This window comes from Schistocerca gregaria, chromosome 4 (assembly GCF_023897955.1).
Source record: "Schistocerca gregaria isolate iqSchGreg1 chromosome 4, iqSchGreg1.2, whole genome shotgun sequence".
NCBI lineage: Eukaryota > Metazoa > Arthropoda > Insecta > Orthoptera > Acrididae > Schistocerca > Schistocerca gregaria.
In genome coordinates this window covers 546,197,193-546,213,276 of record NC_064923.1, presented here as the reverse complement: position 1 = coordinate 546,213,276, position 16,084 = coordinate 546,197,193, and the positions used below count along the sequence as shown (strand labels likewise).

General features: G+C 50.1%; 1 protein-coding gene across 7 annotated transcripts in view; it reads left to right on the top strand.

Annotated features, from left to right (window-relative positions):
• Window positions 1-16,084, top strand: part of LOC126365754 (uncharacterized) — a 267,138-nt gene that overhangs the window by 92,124 nt on the left and 158,930 nt on the right. For all 7 annotated transcript variants that reach the window (XM_050008233.1, XM_050008240.1, XM_050008238.1 and 4 more), the window contains one exon: window positions 13,922-14,041. In XM_050008233.1, coding sequence (XP_049864190.1) covers window positions 13,922-14,041 — 120 coding nt within the window. The remainder of the gene's footprint in view (window positions 1-13,921; window positions 14,042-16,084) is intronic.

The following is a 16,084-nucleotide window of genomic DNA, read 5'->3' as shown; positions in this document are numbered from 1 at the left end:
ACCACCGTACGGCGCGGCGGTGAAATGTTGTGTGCTGCGGGGAATGGTAATCTTGGCTTGACCGCCTGGATTGCGAGGAAGGCCAACCTCTATAAAAACCCCTCAATCTTTCGGTGTGCTCCGCGCCTAGAAAATGCATGGCTGTTGGGGTGGAACAGTCGCAAGCGGGCAACCTCTGGGGCACCTGGCGCACCCCTGTTGTATAAGGCTTACTCAGGCACGCGGGGCTCTGTCTGAGCGGACTTTTAGTTCCCTAGCTGCTCGTGGGACCTCAATGGACCCTTCGACCTCTACATTTCCCCCTACCAGTGGCTTGGGTGGGCCGCTGGTAGGAAAACACACCCCATCGAAAAAGCGGCTACGCGCTGCAAGTCCTCCAGCGCTTGGTGTTGCTAGAGATTTAACAGAATGTAGTAACGGAGCACATGCTGATAATCAGAATGTGTTTTTGATTATTAAAAGGAAGGAGGGTAGCTTTGAGAAGGTTTCTCCCTTTTACATCCACAAGGGTCTTGAGGGAATTGCAGGAACACTGAAATCTGTAAAGTGACTGCGCAATGGGACTCTGTTAGTTGAAACTTCCAGTTCCCGTCAAGTCGCTGCCCTTCGGAAAGCAAATTGTCTAGGAGAGTACGCTGTCGAGACCGAGCTCCACTCCACTTTGAATTATAGTAAGGGTGTTGTGACGTGTAGGGACTTGGTGGATATCCCCATAGACGTGCTAAAATCTGAGTGGGCTGACGAAGGAATTGTTGACGTGCAGCACATTATGAAACGAGTCAATGGGGACCTCGTCAAATCTGACTCGTTTATTCTCACATTCAGTTGCCCGAGACTCCCAGAGCATGTTAAAGCGGGGTTCTTACGTTTGCCCGTACGGCCATATTTCCCCAACCCAATGCGCTGTTTTAAATGTCAGCGCTTTGGGCATACTACGTTGGGGTGCAATGGGATAGCCACTTGTGGTAAATGTGGTCAGCCTGCCCATGACGGAGCCGATTGTTCATCGCCTGTGAAGTGCGTGAATTGCTCTGGGAGTCACCCTGTCTGGAGCCGGATCTGCCCCATCTATCTCGAAGAACAGAAGGTACAGGAGATTAAAACATCTAAGCGCATCCCCTATGGTGAGGCCAAGAAGCTCTTTAAGGCCATGCAACCTCCTGTGTTTTCAACATCTTTCGCTTCCGCTCTCAAGAAACCGGCACAACTGGCCACTGTTGCTACACAAACGGAGGTTGCTAGTGTTAGCACTAAAACCTGCGCTTGCCAGTGCACTTGTGCTGCTGCGGTTGTTTTGCAATCTGCGGCTCTCCCCGCTACATCGGACAAGGCCGTGGTTGCTGACATTGAGGTACTTCCAGCCTCCCCCCATATGGCGCCTTCTGCCCAGGCGAGTCAACCTCCAACTGTTGACAAGGCTCTGCATTCCAAGCCCCCCAAGACAAAGCCTCAGAAGATGAAGGTTCTGCCACCTGAGGAGACTAGTCAGCGTCGGTCCGATGATGATGCCATCGTACTGTCTGACATCTCCCGTGGGTCGTCATCGGATCTTATGGACATTGATGTCGACCGGGGGCGATCTTCTCCCCCCAGGAATAAATCTCCGGCCAGTACGGTCTCTCCTCCAAAGCACAGAGGCAGGGTGAAAGTTCAGCCACCCTGATCACTGGCTCCCATATTACAGTGGAACCTGAATGGTTTCAGGACGCATGTGGCCGAATTACAACTCCTTATACGAGAGTGCCCCTTGTGCTTATGTCTCCAAGAGACACATTTTCGGGCCACTGATTCTCCTTCTTTACGCGGCTGTCCGTGACGTGCACCCCTCATCTGAGCTCCCTCTCGGCACCGACTTGCAAGCAGTTGCAGTTGACATTCTTGTGGGTCGGAGGCTCACAGTCTGTTCTGTTTATTTACCACCTCCGGATGCGATAGACTCTGAGGCTCTCACGGACCTTATTAGCCAACTCCCCCGCCCATTTCTTCTTCTGGGGGACTTCAACGCTCATAATGTCTTATGGGGCTCTCCGACTACTTGCCCCAGGGGTCGCATTCTGGAAAGCGTCATGATGTCTGAAGAACTGTGCCTCCTCAACTCTGGTGCTCCCACTCATTTCTGTACTGCTTCCGGATCGTCATCGGCTATTGACCTTTCCTTTTGCTCTCCAGCACTCGCGGATTCTGCTCTGTGGGAGGCTGCAGCTGACCTCCATTCTAGTGACCACTTCCCCCTCTGGATTCGCCTCCTGGATGAGGCTGTGGCATTACCAGTGCCGCCCCGGTGGCATCTTTGCAGAGCTGACTGGACACTTTTCAGCCAACTGGCTGTTTTGGAACACCGTGCCAGCGTCCACGAATGGGTAGACCATGTTGCAGCCGTGATCTCACATGCTGCTGAATTGTCAATCCCACGGTCATCCGGTCATCCCAAGAGGCGTCCTGTCCCTTGGTGGACCACTGAGTGCCACTCAGCCATCCGCGCCCACCGTGCAGCACTGCGCCGCTTCAAGTGCCGTCCCTCAGCTGACAATCTTGCGGCCTTTCGGGTGGCAAGGGCCAGAGCGCGGCGAGTGATTAAAGAGAGCAAACGACGGTCATGGCAATCGTTCTTGAATTCCATCTCTCGCTCCACTAGTTCTACGAAAGTATGGGAAGCCATCAGGAGGATTTCCGGGAAACTCAGCCAGCTACCTGTCACGGCATTGCTGCATCAGGGATGTCTCCTCACGGCGCCGAGAGACATTGCCCAGACACTGGCCATGCATTTTGCGGAATCTACCGCCACTATTAACTGTGATCCAGATTTCTGCCGCTACCGCACTGCCATCGAAAGGGGTCATTTGGACTTCCGGTCTCTAAATTCTGAACCCTATAACTGCCCCTTCACAATGTGGGAACTGGATTCTGCGCTGTCTGTGGCTCATGATACTGCGCCTGGTCATGATCAAATCCGGTACAGCATGCTGCGGCACCTGTTGCTGCCATCCAAGGAAGTTCTCCTGAACTGTTTCAATATGATATGGTTATCTGGCACGTACCCTGACGCGTGGAGGGAGGCAATTTTGATTCCCCTCCTCAAACCAGGGAAGGACCGGACGCATCCCAGTAGTTATCGGAGTATTGCCTTGACGAGCTGTGTTGGGAAGACGTTGGAACGCATGGTCAACCGCCGCCTGGTTTGGCTGCTCGAGACCAGGCAGCTCCTTAGCCCCTCTCAGTGTGGCTTTCGGAGATGTCGTTCCACTATAGACAACTTGACCCTGCTTGAGGCCGCCATCCAGCAGGCCTTTCTACGTAACCAGCATTGTCTGGGGGTCTTCTTTGACATTAATAAGGCGTATGACACTACTTGGCACCGCGTTATCCTCAATCAACTCCATGAGTGGGGCTTTCGTGGCCGTCTCCCCATCTTCATTCGGTCCTTTCTTTCTCACCGCCTCTTTCGGTATCGGGTTGGTAATGTGCTATAGGATTTGTACGTGCAGGAGAATGGTGTTCCTCAGGGCAGCGTGTTAAGTGTCACCCTCTTTGCCGTTGCTATTAACAGTATCATGTCCACTATCCGGAGTCCTGCCCAATGCTCCTTGTTTGTGGACGATTTTGCTGTTTTCTGTTCTTCCTCCAGTCTTGTCAGTGCTAGTCGGCAGTTACAGCTTACGATAAAGCGCTTAGAGGCATGGACTGCAAAGACGGGTTTTACCTTTTCTGCAGACAAATCTGTGTGTGTTCATTTTAATCGTTCTCGGCGTCTTTTTACCTCCCCTGAATTGCGTCTGAGGGACACCGTTCTTCCTTTTAGAGACACTGTGAGGTTCCTGGGCCTCACTTTTGATTCCAAGTTGTCGTGGTTGCCTCACCTTAAAGACCTCAAGGTGCGGGCCCTGAAGGCACTGAATATTTTGAAGTGTCTGAGCCATCGGTCTTGGGGAGCAGATCGGGCGCGTCTGCTGCAGTTTTATAGGGCTTTCGTCCGATCGCGTCTTGACTATGCTTGCATCATGTATGGGTCAGCAAGGCCTTCGTATCTGAAGATCCTTGACGCAGTACACCATGAGGGTATCAGGCTGGCCACTGGTGCCTTGCGTACCAGTCCCATCCCCAGCCTGTGTGCTGAGGCAGGGGAACCGCCGCTCGCCATCCGGCGGAAACTCCTCATGGTGCGACGGGTGTGTCATTTCCTTGCCTGTCCTACCTCCCCTGCGTACCCTACCGTTGCCCGACCGCCTATGGAACGTCTCTTTTTCCAGTCGTCCCAGGGCAACAAAACCATTTGGGATTCGTGCCAAGCATTTGCTTGAGTCCCTTGGTGTGGAGCGTGTGGCCCCCCAACGACAAGGTTTTACTCGCCTGCCTCCCTGGTTGCTCCAGAGGCCCAGCATCCTTCTAGACATGTCGGAGAACCGGAGGAACTGCACTCCGGCGTTTGTTTTTACCTCCTTATTTTACGATATTTTAAACCAACATCCGGACCATGTACCTGTATTCACAGATGGCTCTAAACAGGGGGACTCTGTTGGTTGTGCTGTTGTTTTCCCTGATCAAGTCGTCAAGTTACGGCTTCCTGCGGCGTTTACCATCCTCGATGCCGAATTGTTTGCAATCTTGCGGGCATTGGAGCAGATGAGATGTGTTACCAGTCTTAAGTTCCTCATCTTTTATGACTCCCTGAGTGCCCTTCAGACCATGCAACACTTGTACCCAGCGGATACGGTCGTCCAGAACATCCATGATGCCCTACTCCACCTGCAATGGCAGGGGAAGGAGGTTTCTTTCTGCTGGGTGCCGGGGCACGTGGGTATTAGGGGAAACGAACTGGCGGATGTGGCTGCCAAAGATGCATGTTCCCTCCCTCACATTGTTGAATGTTCCGTCCCCCTCCATGCTGTAACCTCCCTTTTGCGTTTTCGTGTTATGCATCAATGGGAAGAGGAGTGGTTGGCAGTTTCTGACAATAAGCTGCGTCTGGTAAAGGCCACTACGCGACCATGGCGTACGTCCTACCAGTCATACAGGCGGGATGAGGTTCTCCTCACTCGCCTCCGCATTGGACACAGTCCCTTCACACATGGGTTTTTACTCCGGCGGGAGGACCCCCCAATCTGCAGTGCTTGTGGCGTCCAGATTACTGTCCGCCACATTTTACTTGACTGTCTTTTATTCTCTGACCAGAGGGCGGTGGTTTCTTTGCCACCGGATTTGCCCTCTATTTTGCAAGACAACGCAGCGACTGTGGTTAAGGTCTTACTGTTTTGTGTCCTGTCCAATCTGTTGCCTCGGATTTTAGGGAGAAGGTTTTAATGTGCTGCTGGGTGACTGGCTCACCCAGGTTTTAGGTAAGAGGTCCGCCAGTCACGATTACCTCCTTGTTTCCCTTCAGTATCTGTTCTCTTTTCCTTGTGTTTCCTTTCCTTTTTTAGTGTGTTTCTTCTCCTCTTGTTTTGCCTCTGTATGTGCGCATTTGGAACTACGTCAGGCCTGTGTCTTTTAGCCGTTCTCCTTGATCGGCGTCCGTCTTCGTCCCTTCGCCGCTTGTGTTCCTGTTTCTATGCGTTTGGGCGCTGATGACCACGCTGTTTAGCGCCCGTAAACCTCAAACACACACACACACACACACACACACACACACACACACACACACACACACCTTTCATCTCCCTCGACTCTTATAACTGCCATCTGGTTTCTGGACAAATTGTAAATACCCTTTCGCTCCCTGTGTTTTACCCCTGCCATCTTTAGAATTTGAAAGAGAGTATTCCAGTCAACATTGTCAAAAGCTTTCTCTAAGTCTACAAACACTAGAAACGTGTTGCCCTTGCATCTACTGAAAAGGCTGCTGCCCCTCTTCAGGAACCACACGTTTGTCTGGCCTCTCAACAGATACCCCTCCGTTGTGGTTGTACCTACAGTACGGCTATCTGTATCGCTGAGGCACGCAAGCCTCCCCACCAACGGCAAGGTCCATGGTTCACTATGTGATCAGAAGTATCCGGACACCTGGCTGAAAATTACTCAAGAGTTCGTGGCACCCTCCATCAGTAATGCTGGAATCCAATATGATGTTGGCTCTTCCTCAACCTTGATGACAGCTTCCAGTCTCACAGGCATATGTTCAATCAGGTGCTGGAAGGTTTCTTGGGGAATGGCATCCCATTCTTCATGGAGTGCTGCACTGAGGAGAGGTATCGATGTCAGTCGGTGAGGCCTGACATAAAGTCGGCATTCCAAAACATCCCAAAGGTATTCTGGGGGGTTCATGTCAGGACTGTGCGCAGGCCAGTCCGTTACAGGGATTTTATTGTCGTGTAACCACTCCGCTGCAGGTCGTGCATTATGAACAGGTGCTTGATCTTGTTGAAAGATGGAATCGCCATACCCGAATTGCTTTTCAACAGTGGGATGCAAGAAGGTGCTTAAAACATCAAAGTAGGCCTGTGCTGTGATAGTGCCATGCAAAACAACAAATGGTGCAAGCCCCCTCCATGAAAAACATGACCACACCGTAACATCACCGCCTCCGAATTTTACTTTTGGCGCTATACACGCTGGCAGATGACGTTCACTAGGCAGTTGCCACACCCACACCCTGCCATCGGATCACCACATCATGTACCGTGCTTTGTCACTCCACACAACGTTTTTCCACTGTTCAATCGTCCAATATTTACGCTCCTTACACCAAGTGAGGTGTCATTTGGCATTTACTGGTGTGATGTGTTGCTTACGAGCAGCCACTGAACCATGAAATCCAAGTTTTCTCGCCTCCCGCCTGTCATAGTATGTGCAGTGGATCCTGATGCAATTTGGAATTTCTGTGTGATCGTCTGGATAGATGTCTGCCTATTACACATTACGACTCTCTTCAACTGTCGCCAGTCTGTGTCAGCCAGCAGACGAGGTCGGCCTGTATGCTTTTGTGCTGTATGTGTCCCTTCACATTTATACTTCACTATCACATTGGAAACAGTAGACCTATGAATGTTTAGGAGTGTGGAAATTTCAGGTACAGACATGTGACAGCCAATCACCTGACCATGTTCGAAGTCCACGAGTTCCGTGGAGCGTCCCATTCTGCTCTCTCACAATGTCTAATGACTACTGAGGTCGCTGATGGAGTACCTGGCAGCACAATGCACCTAATATAAAAAACATATGTTTTTGGGGGTGTCCAGATACTTTTGATCACATAGTGTGGCTCATACTTTACACGGATAAACGAGAGACCAAAAACACCCAAGTCTGCATGCTTTCGTAACCATTGCCATTGAAGGTAAAATCTTTTCGATTTTTAGGACACATCATGTTCCTCTTCAAGTCTTCCCATGATCAATGCTTTGACTACTGTGCTGGTGTCTTCTTCAAGGTCTTCTGCTGCTCAGTTAGCTCAAGACTATCAAAGATCAGCGTCACCTTTGACATATAAAAGGGAGTTTTCTTGTATTTATTTGGAAGAAGTTTAGTTGCTAGATGAAGTTCTTCTGGCTGCTAATAGTGGGACATCAAAGGAAGAGATGGGGAATGTTTATCAAAATATTATTGTTGTTCCACAGAGGTGGCTTCCTGTTCATGAATTGATGCACCATGGCTGCATATTTACTTCCTTAATGGCAGGAAACTGAGGCCATATTATCTATTGAATTTGCATTAATTCTTTAAAATCTCAGCCACTTCTAGGAAAATGTCAATTCCCTTGGCCAGCACATATACGTTGTTGAAATTAATATCTTGGCCACAGTTCTGCTCCTGAAGATTTCAGACATTGGTGTAACAGTGTGTAATGTTTGTGCTCCTTAATATATTCTTTTACTGTCCTTCCCATTTCTTCTATAAATTTTTCTGCAGCCATGTGTCACTTCATAGACTCCCACAGTGTTTGAAGATAGTCAATGTTGGGAAAAGTGTTTTATTTTGCTTTGACTGAAAAATTGGTATTTATACCATTTTTTCATAGAATTCCACTGATATGGTCAGTAGTTGTAGAAACGAATGGTAACCTGTCGGAGGGAGAAGGCAATTAATTGGCCTTTTTTATTAGCGTACTTAATAATATTTTGTTTTGAAAGACCTCTTTATGGGCAAAGCAATGTAGCCATTGACTTTCATTGCCTTCTTTAAGAAACTTGACACCAGTTCCACACTAGTATTGTCTGGATGCAGAAGGCACATGAAGACAGTGGGTTGAGCACTGCTTGCTTCTGGGGTGGGTGGTGTAGCGAAGTGGTATCTAAATACCTACTTGTGGTTGTGGGATTTCTGTACATTCATTGTCCTACAGTGTCGTTAGATCTTCTACAGACCGACATATCAAGGAACCAATGATTGATAATTATGTGTATGACTGAGCTAATTGTGAAGTGAGAAGATCCTGAAGAAGACCGCAGCAGAGGAGATGAAACATTGAGTGCATGGCAGAAATTGAAAAGGAATGTGACGCGGCCTAACACCCTGGATTATTTCATCTTCTTAGACACAGTAGAATGTCATCTCGTTTTAGTAGAATGTTGTCGCGTTTTATTTGTCACAAATGCTACAAAGGAAGAGTTCATCTCCACCACCACCACCACCACCACCACCACCACCACCACCACCTCCACATCAATTTAGGTTTCGGCTTATCCTCTGGTTACACATTTGTGCATTGTGTAGTTTCTTTTGCTTTGTGAGGCCTTATGCTATTGGTCATTTGGGCTAGTACATCTTTAGTGAAAATTTCCATCCCAAGAGAAAGATTACTCTGAATCTCCTACCTGTTTGTTATAACCATTAATCACAATAATTGCGTGGATATTCAACACAATAGCTGATCACATGATTACAACTCAGTCTCTCGTATTCGACTGCCGTGCCGTGACATGCGGCCGGCGCTGTTCGTAGCTAGGTGGCGCTCCCGAGCTCAGCCGATTTGCGGAGCGCCTCTATCGCCGTTTGCGCGTACTGTCGTGGCGGCACTGTTAAATGTCGTGGCACTATCACAACACTTTTCTCCCCCTTGAAAAAAAAAAAAACCTTCTTTGGAGGCATGGACAGCACGGAGACATCCATGGCCTCTTGTGAGGCCCCGAGGAGATCCCGCGGAGAGACACGAGAGTATGGTCGAAAATATCCAGAACGGAAGCTCTTGCGTGGAACGTGCCTCCTGGATGAGATGATGGGTGAAAACTCCGGAGCAGCATCCATAGGTGTCATGGACCTGGGAGTGTGCTCCAGCGATATGGGTCCCGGAAAAGGCGGCGTCGCGACTGGGGCTGGTTCCGGCATACTCGGAAGCGGCAGCGACGTCGGCTGCATCAATACGGACGGTAGATCGGCAGCAGCGACAGGACTGGCTTCTCGGGCTGGTGGAGGTGAAGGATGGGGCGGTGGCACCGGCGTAGCCACCACTCGTGGGCGCATCTGGTCGTAATGGCGAACAACTGTGCCGTCGCCCGTACAGATTCCACAAAGCTGGTGGCCGCGAAGAGCCTTGACCACCCCTGGAATCCATTTAGGGCGAGGTCCATACCCTCGTGCCCACACGTCGGCGCCCACCAAGTATTTTCCCGCACTAGGGGACACAGCACAAGACCTGACAGGGTGAAGCAGGTGCAGTAGAGTGCGTGGTTGGTGGCCATGCAAGAGTTCAGCAGGGCTGCGATCACCCAGAGGCGTGAAGTGATAAGAACTCAGAAATTGCAGCAGAGCGTCATCTGTGGAAAAATCACTAAGGAATTTTTTCATCTGGCATTTGAAAGTGCGGACAAGGCGCTCGACCTCCCCATTCAATTGCGGATGGAAGGGAGGTGCTGTAACATGATGAATCCCTTGTACAGTACAAAAATCACGGAAGGCCTGCGAAGAGAACTGTGGGCCATTGTCCATGACGATCGTGGATGGAAGACCTTCTAGCGCAAAGATTTTGGACAAAGCCAGCGTCGTGGTGGGTGACGGACATCTAACAACAAACGGAAACTTCGAGAAGGCGTCAATCAACAGTAGCCAATAAGTACCGACGAAGGGGCCTGCAAAGTCAGCATGCACCTGTTCCCATGGCTCAGCTGGATCAGGCCACGGAGAGGGCATTGTACGAGGTGCCGCCAGTTGTTGAGCACACTGGCCACATGCAGCAACCATATGTGTGATGTCCGAATCAATACCGGGCCAATAAACGTGCCTGCGGGCCAGGGACTTAGTCCGAGAAATACCCCAATGGCCTTTGTGCAACAGTTTGAGAACATCTTTGCGAAGAGAGGCTGGCACCACGACCCGTGGAGATGCGCCATTCGTGGCCAGAAGAACAACACCTTCACGAACATACAGACGAAGGCACAAGGCATGGTAGTTGCGAAGGGGATCCGATGCCCGGCCCTTGGTCCTGTCCGGCCAACCCCGTTGAACAAAACCGACCACCCGACGCAGGACCGGGTCCCGCCCAGTACCCGACGCGACCTGCGAACCTGTAAGTGAAAAGCCCTCGACCGCACGACGTTCTTCCTCGTCAATGTGGAAGCAGAGGAGTTCATCACGATCGAAAACAGGGTCAGGGCCCATCGGCAATCGCGACAATGCGTCAGCGTTGGCGTGATGGCCCGTGGGGCGATAGTGAATCTCATAATGAAAACGAGACAAGTATAAGGCCCAACGTTACAGGCGGTGAGCCGCCTTATCCGGAAGCGATGCCGATGGGCTGAACAGGGAGACCAGCGGTTTGTGGTCGGTGATGAGGTGAAACTTAGAACCATACAAAAAAATGCTGAATTTTTTTAGACCATAAATGATAGCGAGCGCCTCCTTTTCGATTTGAGAGTAACGCCGTTGCGCCTCGTTGAGGGTCTTGGAAGCATAGGCGATGGGTCGTTCTGACCCATCCTCATACCGATGGGCGAGAACAGCCCCTAGGCCATACTGTGACACGTCAGTCACCAGAACTAAGTGCTGACCTGAACGGAATGTGGCAAGACAAGGCGCCGACTGCAAATGAGCCTTCAGGCGGACAAAAGCCTGCTCACACCCGTCGGACCAACAGAAGGGGACGTTTTTGCGTAACAGTTGATGCAGAGGATAAGCTACCGCCGCTGCGGATGGAATGAATTTGTGGTAATAAGCAATCTTGCCTAGAAACACCTGAAGTTCTTTGACCGTAGATGGCTGGGGTAGTGCGTTAATGGCCACAACGTGCTGACGTAGAGGACGTATACCCTCACGGGACAAGTGGAAACCCAGATACTCAATGGAGGGTTGGAAGAACTGTGACTTGTCCAGATTGCACCTCAACCCAGCTGAATGCAAAACCCGAAACAGTGAACGCAAATTACGAAGGTGCTCCTCAGTGAAGGCCCCTGTGACAACAATGTCATCCAGATAGTTTATGCAGCCGGGAACGGAAGCCGTGAGCTGTTCCAAAAACCACTGATAAATGGCCGGTGCGCTAGCGATGCCAAATGGTAACCGTTGGTACTGATACAACCCACAAGGAGTGTTTATAACGAGAAATTCCTTGGAAGTAGCGTCCAACGGCAACTGATGGTACGCCTCCGATAAGTCAAGTTTGGAAAAGAACTGGCCCCCAGCGAGCTTGGTAAACAACTCCTCAGGACGGGGAAGAGGATAAGTGTCAATGAGGCTCTGAGCATTGACAGTGGCTTTTAAGTCACCACACAATCGCAGACTCCCGTTTGGTTTAGAAACCACCACGATCGGCGATGCCCATTCGCTGGAGGTAATCAGAAGGAGAATCCCTGAAGCTGTTAACCTGTCTAGCTCGGCATTGACAGGTGCACGCAACGCCACCGGAATAGGGCGTGCCCGGAAAAACAAAGGGCAAGCCATAGGTTTAAGAGTAATGTGGGCTTCAAAATATTTGGCACAACCCAGACCAGCAGAGAACACGGACGAAAATTCAGAACACAATCCATCCAGCTGTTGATACGGAATATCCTCAGATATGAGGTGCACATCATCATCAATGGAGAACCCGAACAACTGGAAAGCATCATAACTGAACAGGTTTTCAGTGCCCGCATGATCCACCACATAAAACGTGAGGGGCCGAACAACAGACTTGTAGGCAGTGGAAGCATCAAACTGGCCCATGATAGGAATTTTCTGTTTATTATAAGTCCTCAGATTTCGCGTAACTGGAGACAAAGGAGGGGAGCCCAACGCCAAATACGTGCGAGAATTAATGAGAGTTACTGCAGAGCCAGTGTCCACTTGCATGTGGATGTCTTTATCCAGAACACAAACAGTAACAAACAACTTATTTGTTTGAGAAAGCACACAGTGAACATCCATGTCCGATGCCTCGTCCTCGTCGACAGGAACTTTAGGGGACTGACACACAGAAGCAATGTGGCCTTGTTTCCTACATGAATTACACGTGGCCCAACGTTTTGGACACGCTGCCCTGTTGTGCTGTACGAAACAACGGGGGCAAGAAGGAAGTGCGGAACGAACCGGCTTCTGTGGTTGCTGGTTTCACTGCAAGTGTTGTGGCCCAACGCGACGTTGCTGATGCGAGTGAATCACCGCCACATCGTCGTTCTCATGTGAAACAGGCAAATTGCCCGTGTCGAGAGTTGACTGTACAGCGCCTACATCACACCATGCGTCTATTTGTGCGCCAGCAGCATGAGACACTTCAGAGGACTGAGCGATGCTTAGAACTTCCGACAACGACGGGTTTGGCAGTTGTAGGGCACGTTGCCGAACTTCTTTATCAGGAGCAAACCGTAGAATAGCATCGCTAACCATTGAATCAGCATAAGACTCGTGGTGCGTGCCCATGACAAACTGACATTTTGTACTCAGACCGTGTAGTTCCGCCGCCCAAGCCCGGTAAGATTGATGGGGCTGTTTACAACACCAGTAGAACCCCACGTGGGCGGCAACGACGTGGGTGTTTTTCCGATAATAGTCAGACAATAAGTCACACATTTCTTGGAAGGACAGGGAGGCAGGTTCCCGCAGAGGGGCTAACTGAGATAGCAGCTGATAGACTCAAGGGGAAATCCAAGATAGAAATAACGACTTACACATAGGAGCGTCGACGACGCCGAAAGCCAAGAAGTGTTGCCGCAAACGCTTCTCATAATCCTCCCAGTCTTCAGCGGCCTCGTCGTAAGGAGGGAATGGAGGCGGAGAAGAGGAAGACAGACAATGAGTAAGCGACGTCGACAACGCCTGAATCGCTGCCGTCAGCTGTGTTTGTTGAGCCTGAATAGTAGCCGTCAGCTGTGTTTGTTGTTCAGTGAGCGCTTGCATAAGCTGTTCCATGTCTGCCCCGTCACGAACACGCAAATCCACAACGCAGTGCAAATATCCCGACCTCGTCGCCAAAAAGTGTTATAACCTTCAATCACAATAATTGCGTGGATATTCAACTCTCTCTCTTAGAAACAATAGCTGATCACATGATTACAACTCAGTCTCTCGTATTCGACTGCCGTGCCGTGACATGCGGCCGGCGCCGTTCGTAGCTAGGTGGCGCTCCCGCGCTCAGCCGATTTGCGGAGCGCCTCTATCGCCGTTTTCGCGTACTGTTGTGGTGGCACTGTTAAATGTCGTGGCACTATCACAACACTGTTTCATTGCTATCCTTCAATACAGAACAATGCCGCTAATGCATGATTTTGCTGTTTTTCATTGGTAATGAATGAAGTAATTCTGTGTAAGGCACTGAAGTGAAGTGTTTGTTGTCATATGTCATTTGATGAGTTAGGCACAAAACATTCATATTACAATTATTCATTATTTCTCTCAGATGTGTTGTGAACCATATGTGAATAATCACCTGAAGAATATACATAATATGGTTATATGGTGAATGCAAAATGGTATTTTAACATCTGTTGCTCTTAATTTTTTTTCAGGCTTCAATACTTGGTGTGTCATCAGCAACTACACAATTTTATTATTGTAATATTACATACACTTATATTTTTAGGGAAGCAGCTGAGGAGTTTCAGTTCCAGGTTTGCATGGGTAGAATCACTGAAATCCTCAGGACTGTTAAGAGTGAGTTCCAGAGGCCGTATTATAATACCTTCTCCGAAATATCTCAAAGGTGGGTGTGTGCTTACATAAAAAACATATTTTCTAATTAAAAAGTGATAATTTTGTATGGATGAGTTTCATGCTGTTTCTGATCTTAGCTAACGTTTTTGAAACTAAAATATTTTTATGTAACATGATAAGAAGGATAATACATTCTTGGTATGTGTGGAATTTAAAGTCCAAGAGCTTAACATCTGTATTATTATCTTTCACACATCAGAACATTATGTTGGCCTCGTCTGTTTTCAGTGTTCTTTACCAAATTCATTACACAATCACCTGCTGCTTTTTTTTTTAGGTGCACATGGGGGAGGGGGTCAGTACTTTACTATGTGTTATGTCCATTGGCTCTGTAGAAAAACTTACGTGGTTCGACTCTTCAATAGAAATGCCACTGTAGGTCATTTTTAACCCTTTGACTGCTGGAGGCGCACCACCTGCTTGGCGCGCTAAGGTGCTGAGGCCTGCGGCATAATTCGACTACCTGTTCTGTGAGCCTGCCCCTCGGAGCCGCTGCCAGGAACGGATCATCCCGCGCTGCTCAACCAGCCCCGTGCTGAATATTTCTCGGCTGATTACTGCTGTGGTTGGCAGGAGAGCCAACACCGTGTTACTAGGGGAGGCCGAAACACACGCGTTTTAGCTCACGCAGGCGGGCGTGAGGTCTGGAACAGGACAAGGAAATTAGAATTTGAAAACAACGGACGTAGTTGGTGGAATACTTAACTTAAATCCATTAATGATGAACGTCGCTCTTGACATTACGTGATTCACAATATCAATCGTAACTGATAATGGCGCCTTTGCTAGGTCGTAGCAAATAACGTAGCTGAAGGCTATGCTGACTACCGTCTCAGCAAATGAGAGCGTGAACAATCGCTAGCAAAGTCGGCTGTACAACTGGGCGAGTGCTAGGAAGACTCTCTAGACCTGCCGTGTGGCGGCGCTCGGTCTGCAATCACTGATAGTGGCGACACGCGGGTCTGACATATACTACCGGACCGCGGCCAATTTAAAGGCTACCACCTAGCAAGTGTGGTGTCTGGCAGTGACACCACAATTACGAGTCGCACAGAGCCAGCATGACACCACATTCCTTCCCCGCAAATCGGAGTACGGTTGTGGCATAATGCTCCTGTCCGCTGTGGGGAGGACCCCATGTTGACGTATGCGACGAGGTCGGGAGCCTAACAACAGGTGAGGCTGTGCCACCCGCACCCTGCCATTCGGACCGCGGGGAGCTAGGAAACGCCTGAAAACCTGCTCCAGGGTGCACGCCAACATGCGGTGTGTGCGCCCGAAGGGTCGACATCCATTTGGCCGGGGCACCCGATGGGCGAAGACAACATTTGGTTCGGAGTTGGCAAGAGTTCCATGTAGGAGGACAACTGGTCACGGGAAGCAATTGCCGGCGTGTGACCGAGGGAGGCGCCCGGCGGTTGCAGCGACGCGTCCACTGCAGGCGTTGCTGGCGGGAGAACAGGCGGCGGCGGCGTGTCGCCATGGGGCAAAGTGGAAGGCAGCATCGGTAACACCTGGGGCTGAGGCGAGCCAGTAGATGGGTCCTCGGGAGGCTGACCTGACAGCACCGTCGCTGAAAGCAGACGGCGAGCAGCAGATCCCGTGCGACAACAGAGGCGCAGCTGATTGAGATGCTAACGCACCTCACCAGAGGCCCAAAAAACCAGATACATAGTGCGCCCGAGGCAGCGAAGAATGCGCCCTTCGAGCCAACGCCGTGAACCTCGGTTGTGGTGATAGTAGACAACGTCACCTGGAGCAAAAGCAGGTGTCTGCCGCTGCACAGGAACCTGATGCAGCGGATGTAGCAAAGACATCAAGGTTCGATGAGGGCGAGCGTGAAGCAACTCAGCCGGCGAGCGACCATCTCTGGGCTGAGAGCGATACGAGGACAAAAAGAGCAATAACGCGTCCTCCCGAGAATGCGGACTCTTTCAACTTCAACATCTGTGACTTGAAAGTCCTGACCAATCGTTCAGCGGCACCGAAAACGGTGCAGACGTCAGATGTTGAATACCGTTGGCCTTGCAGA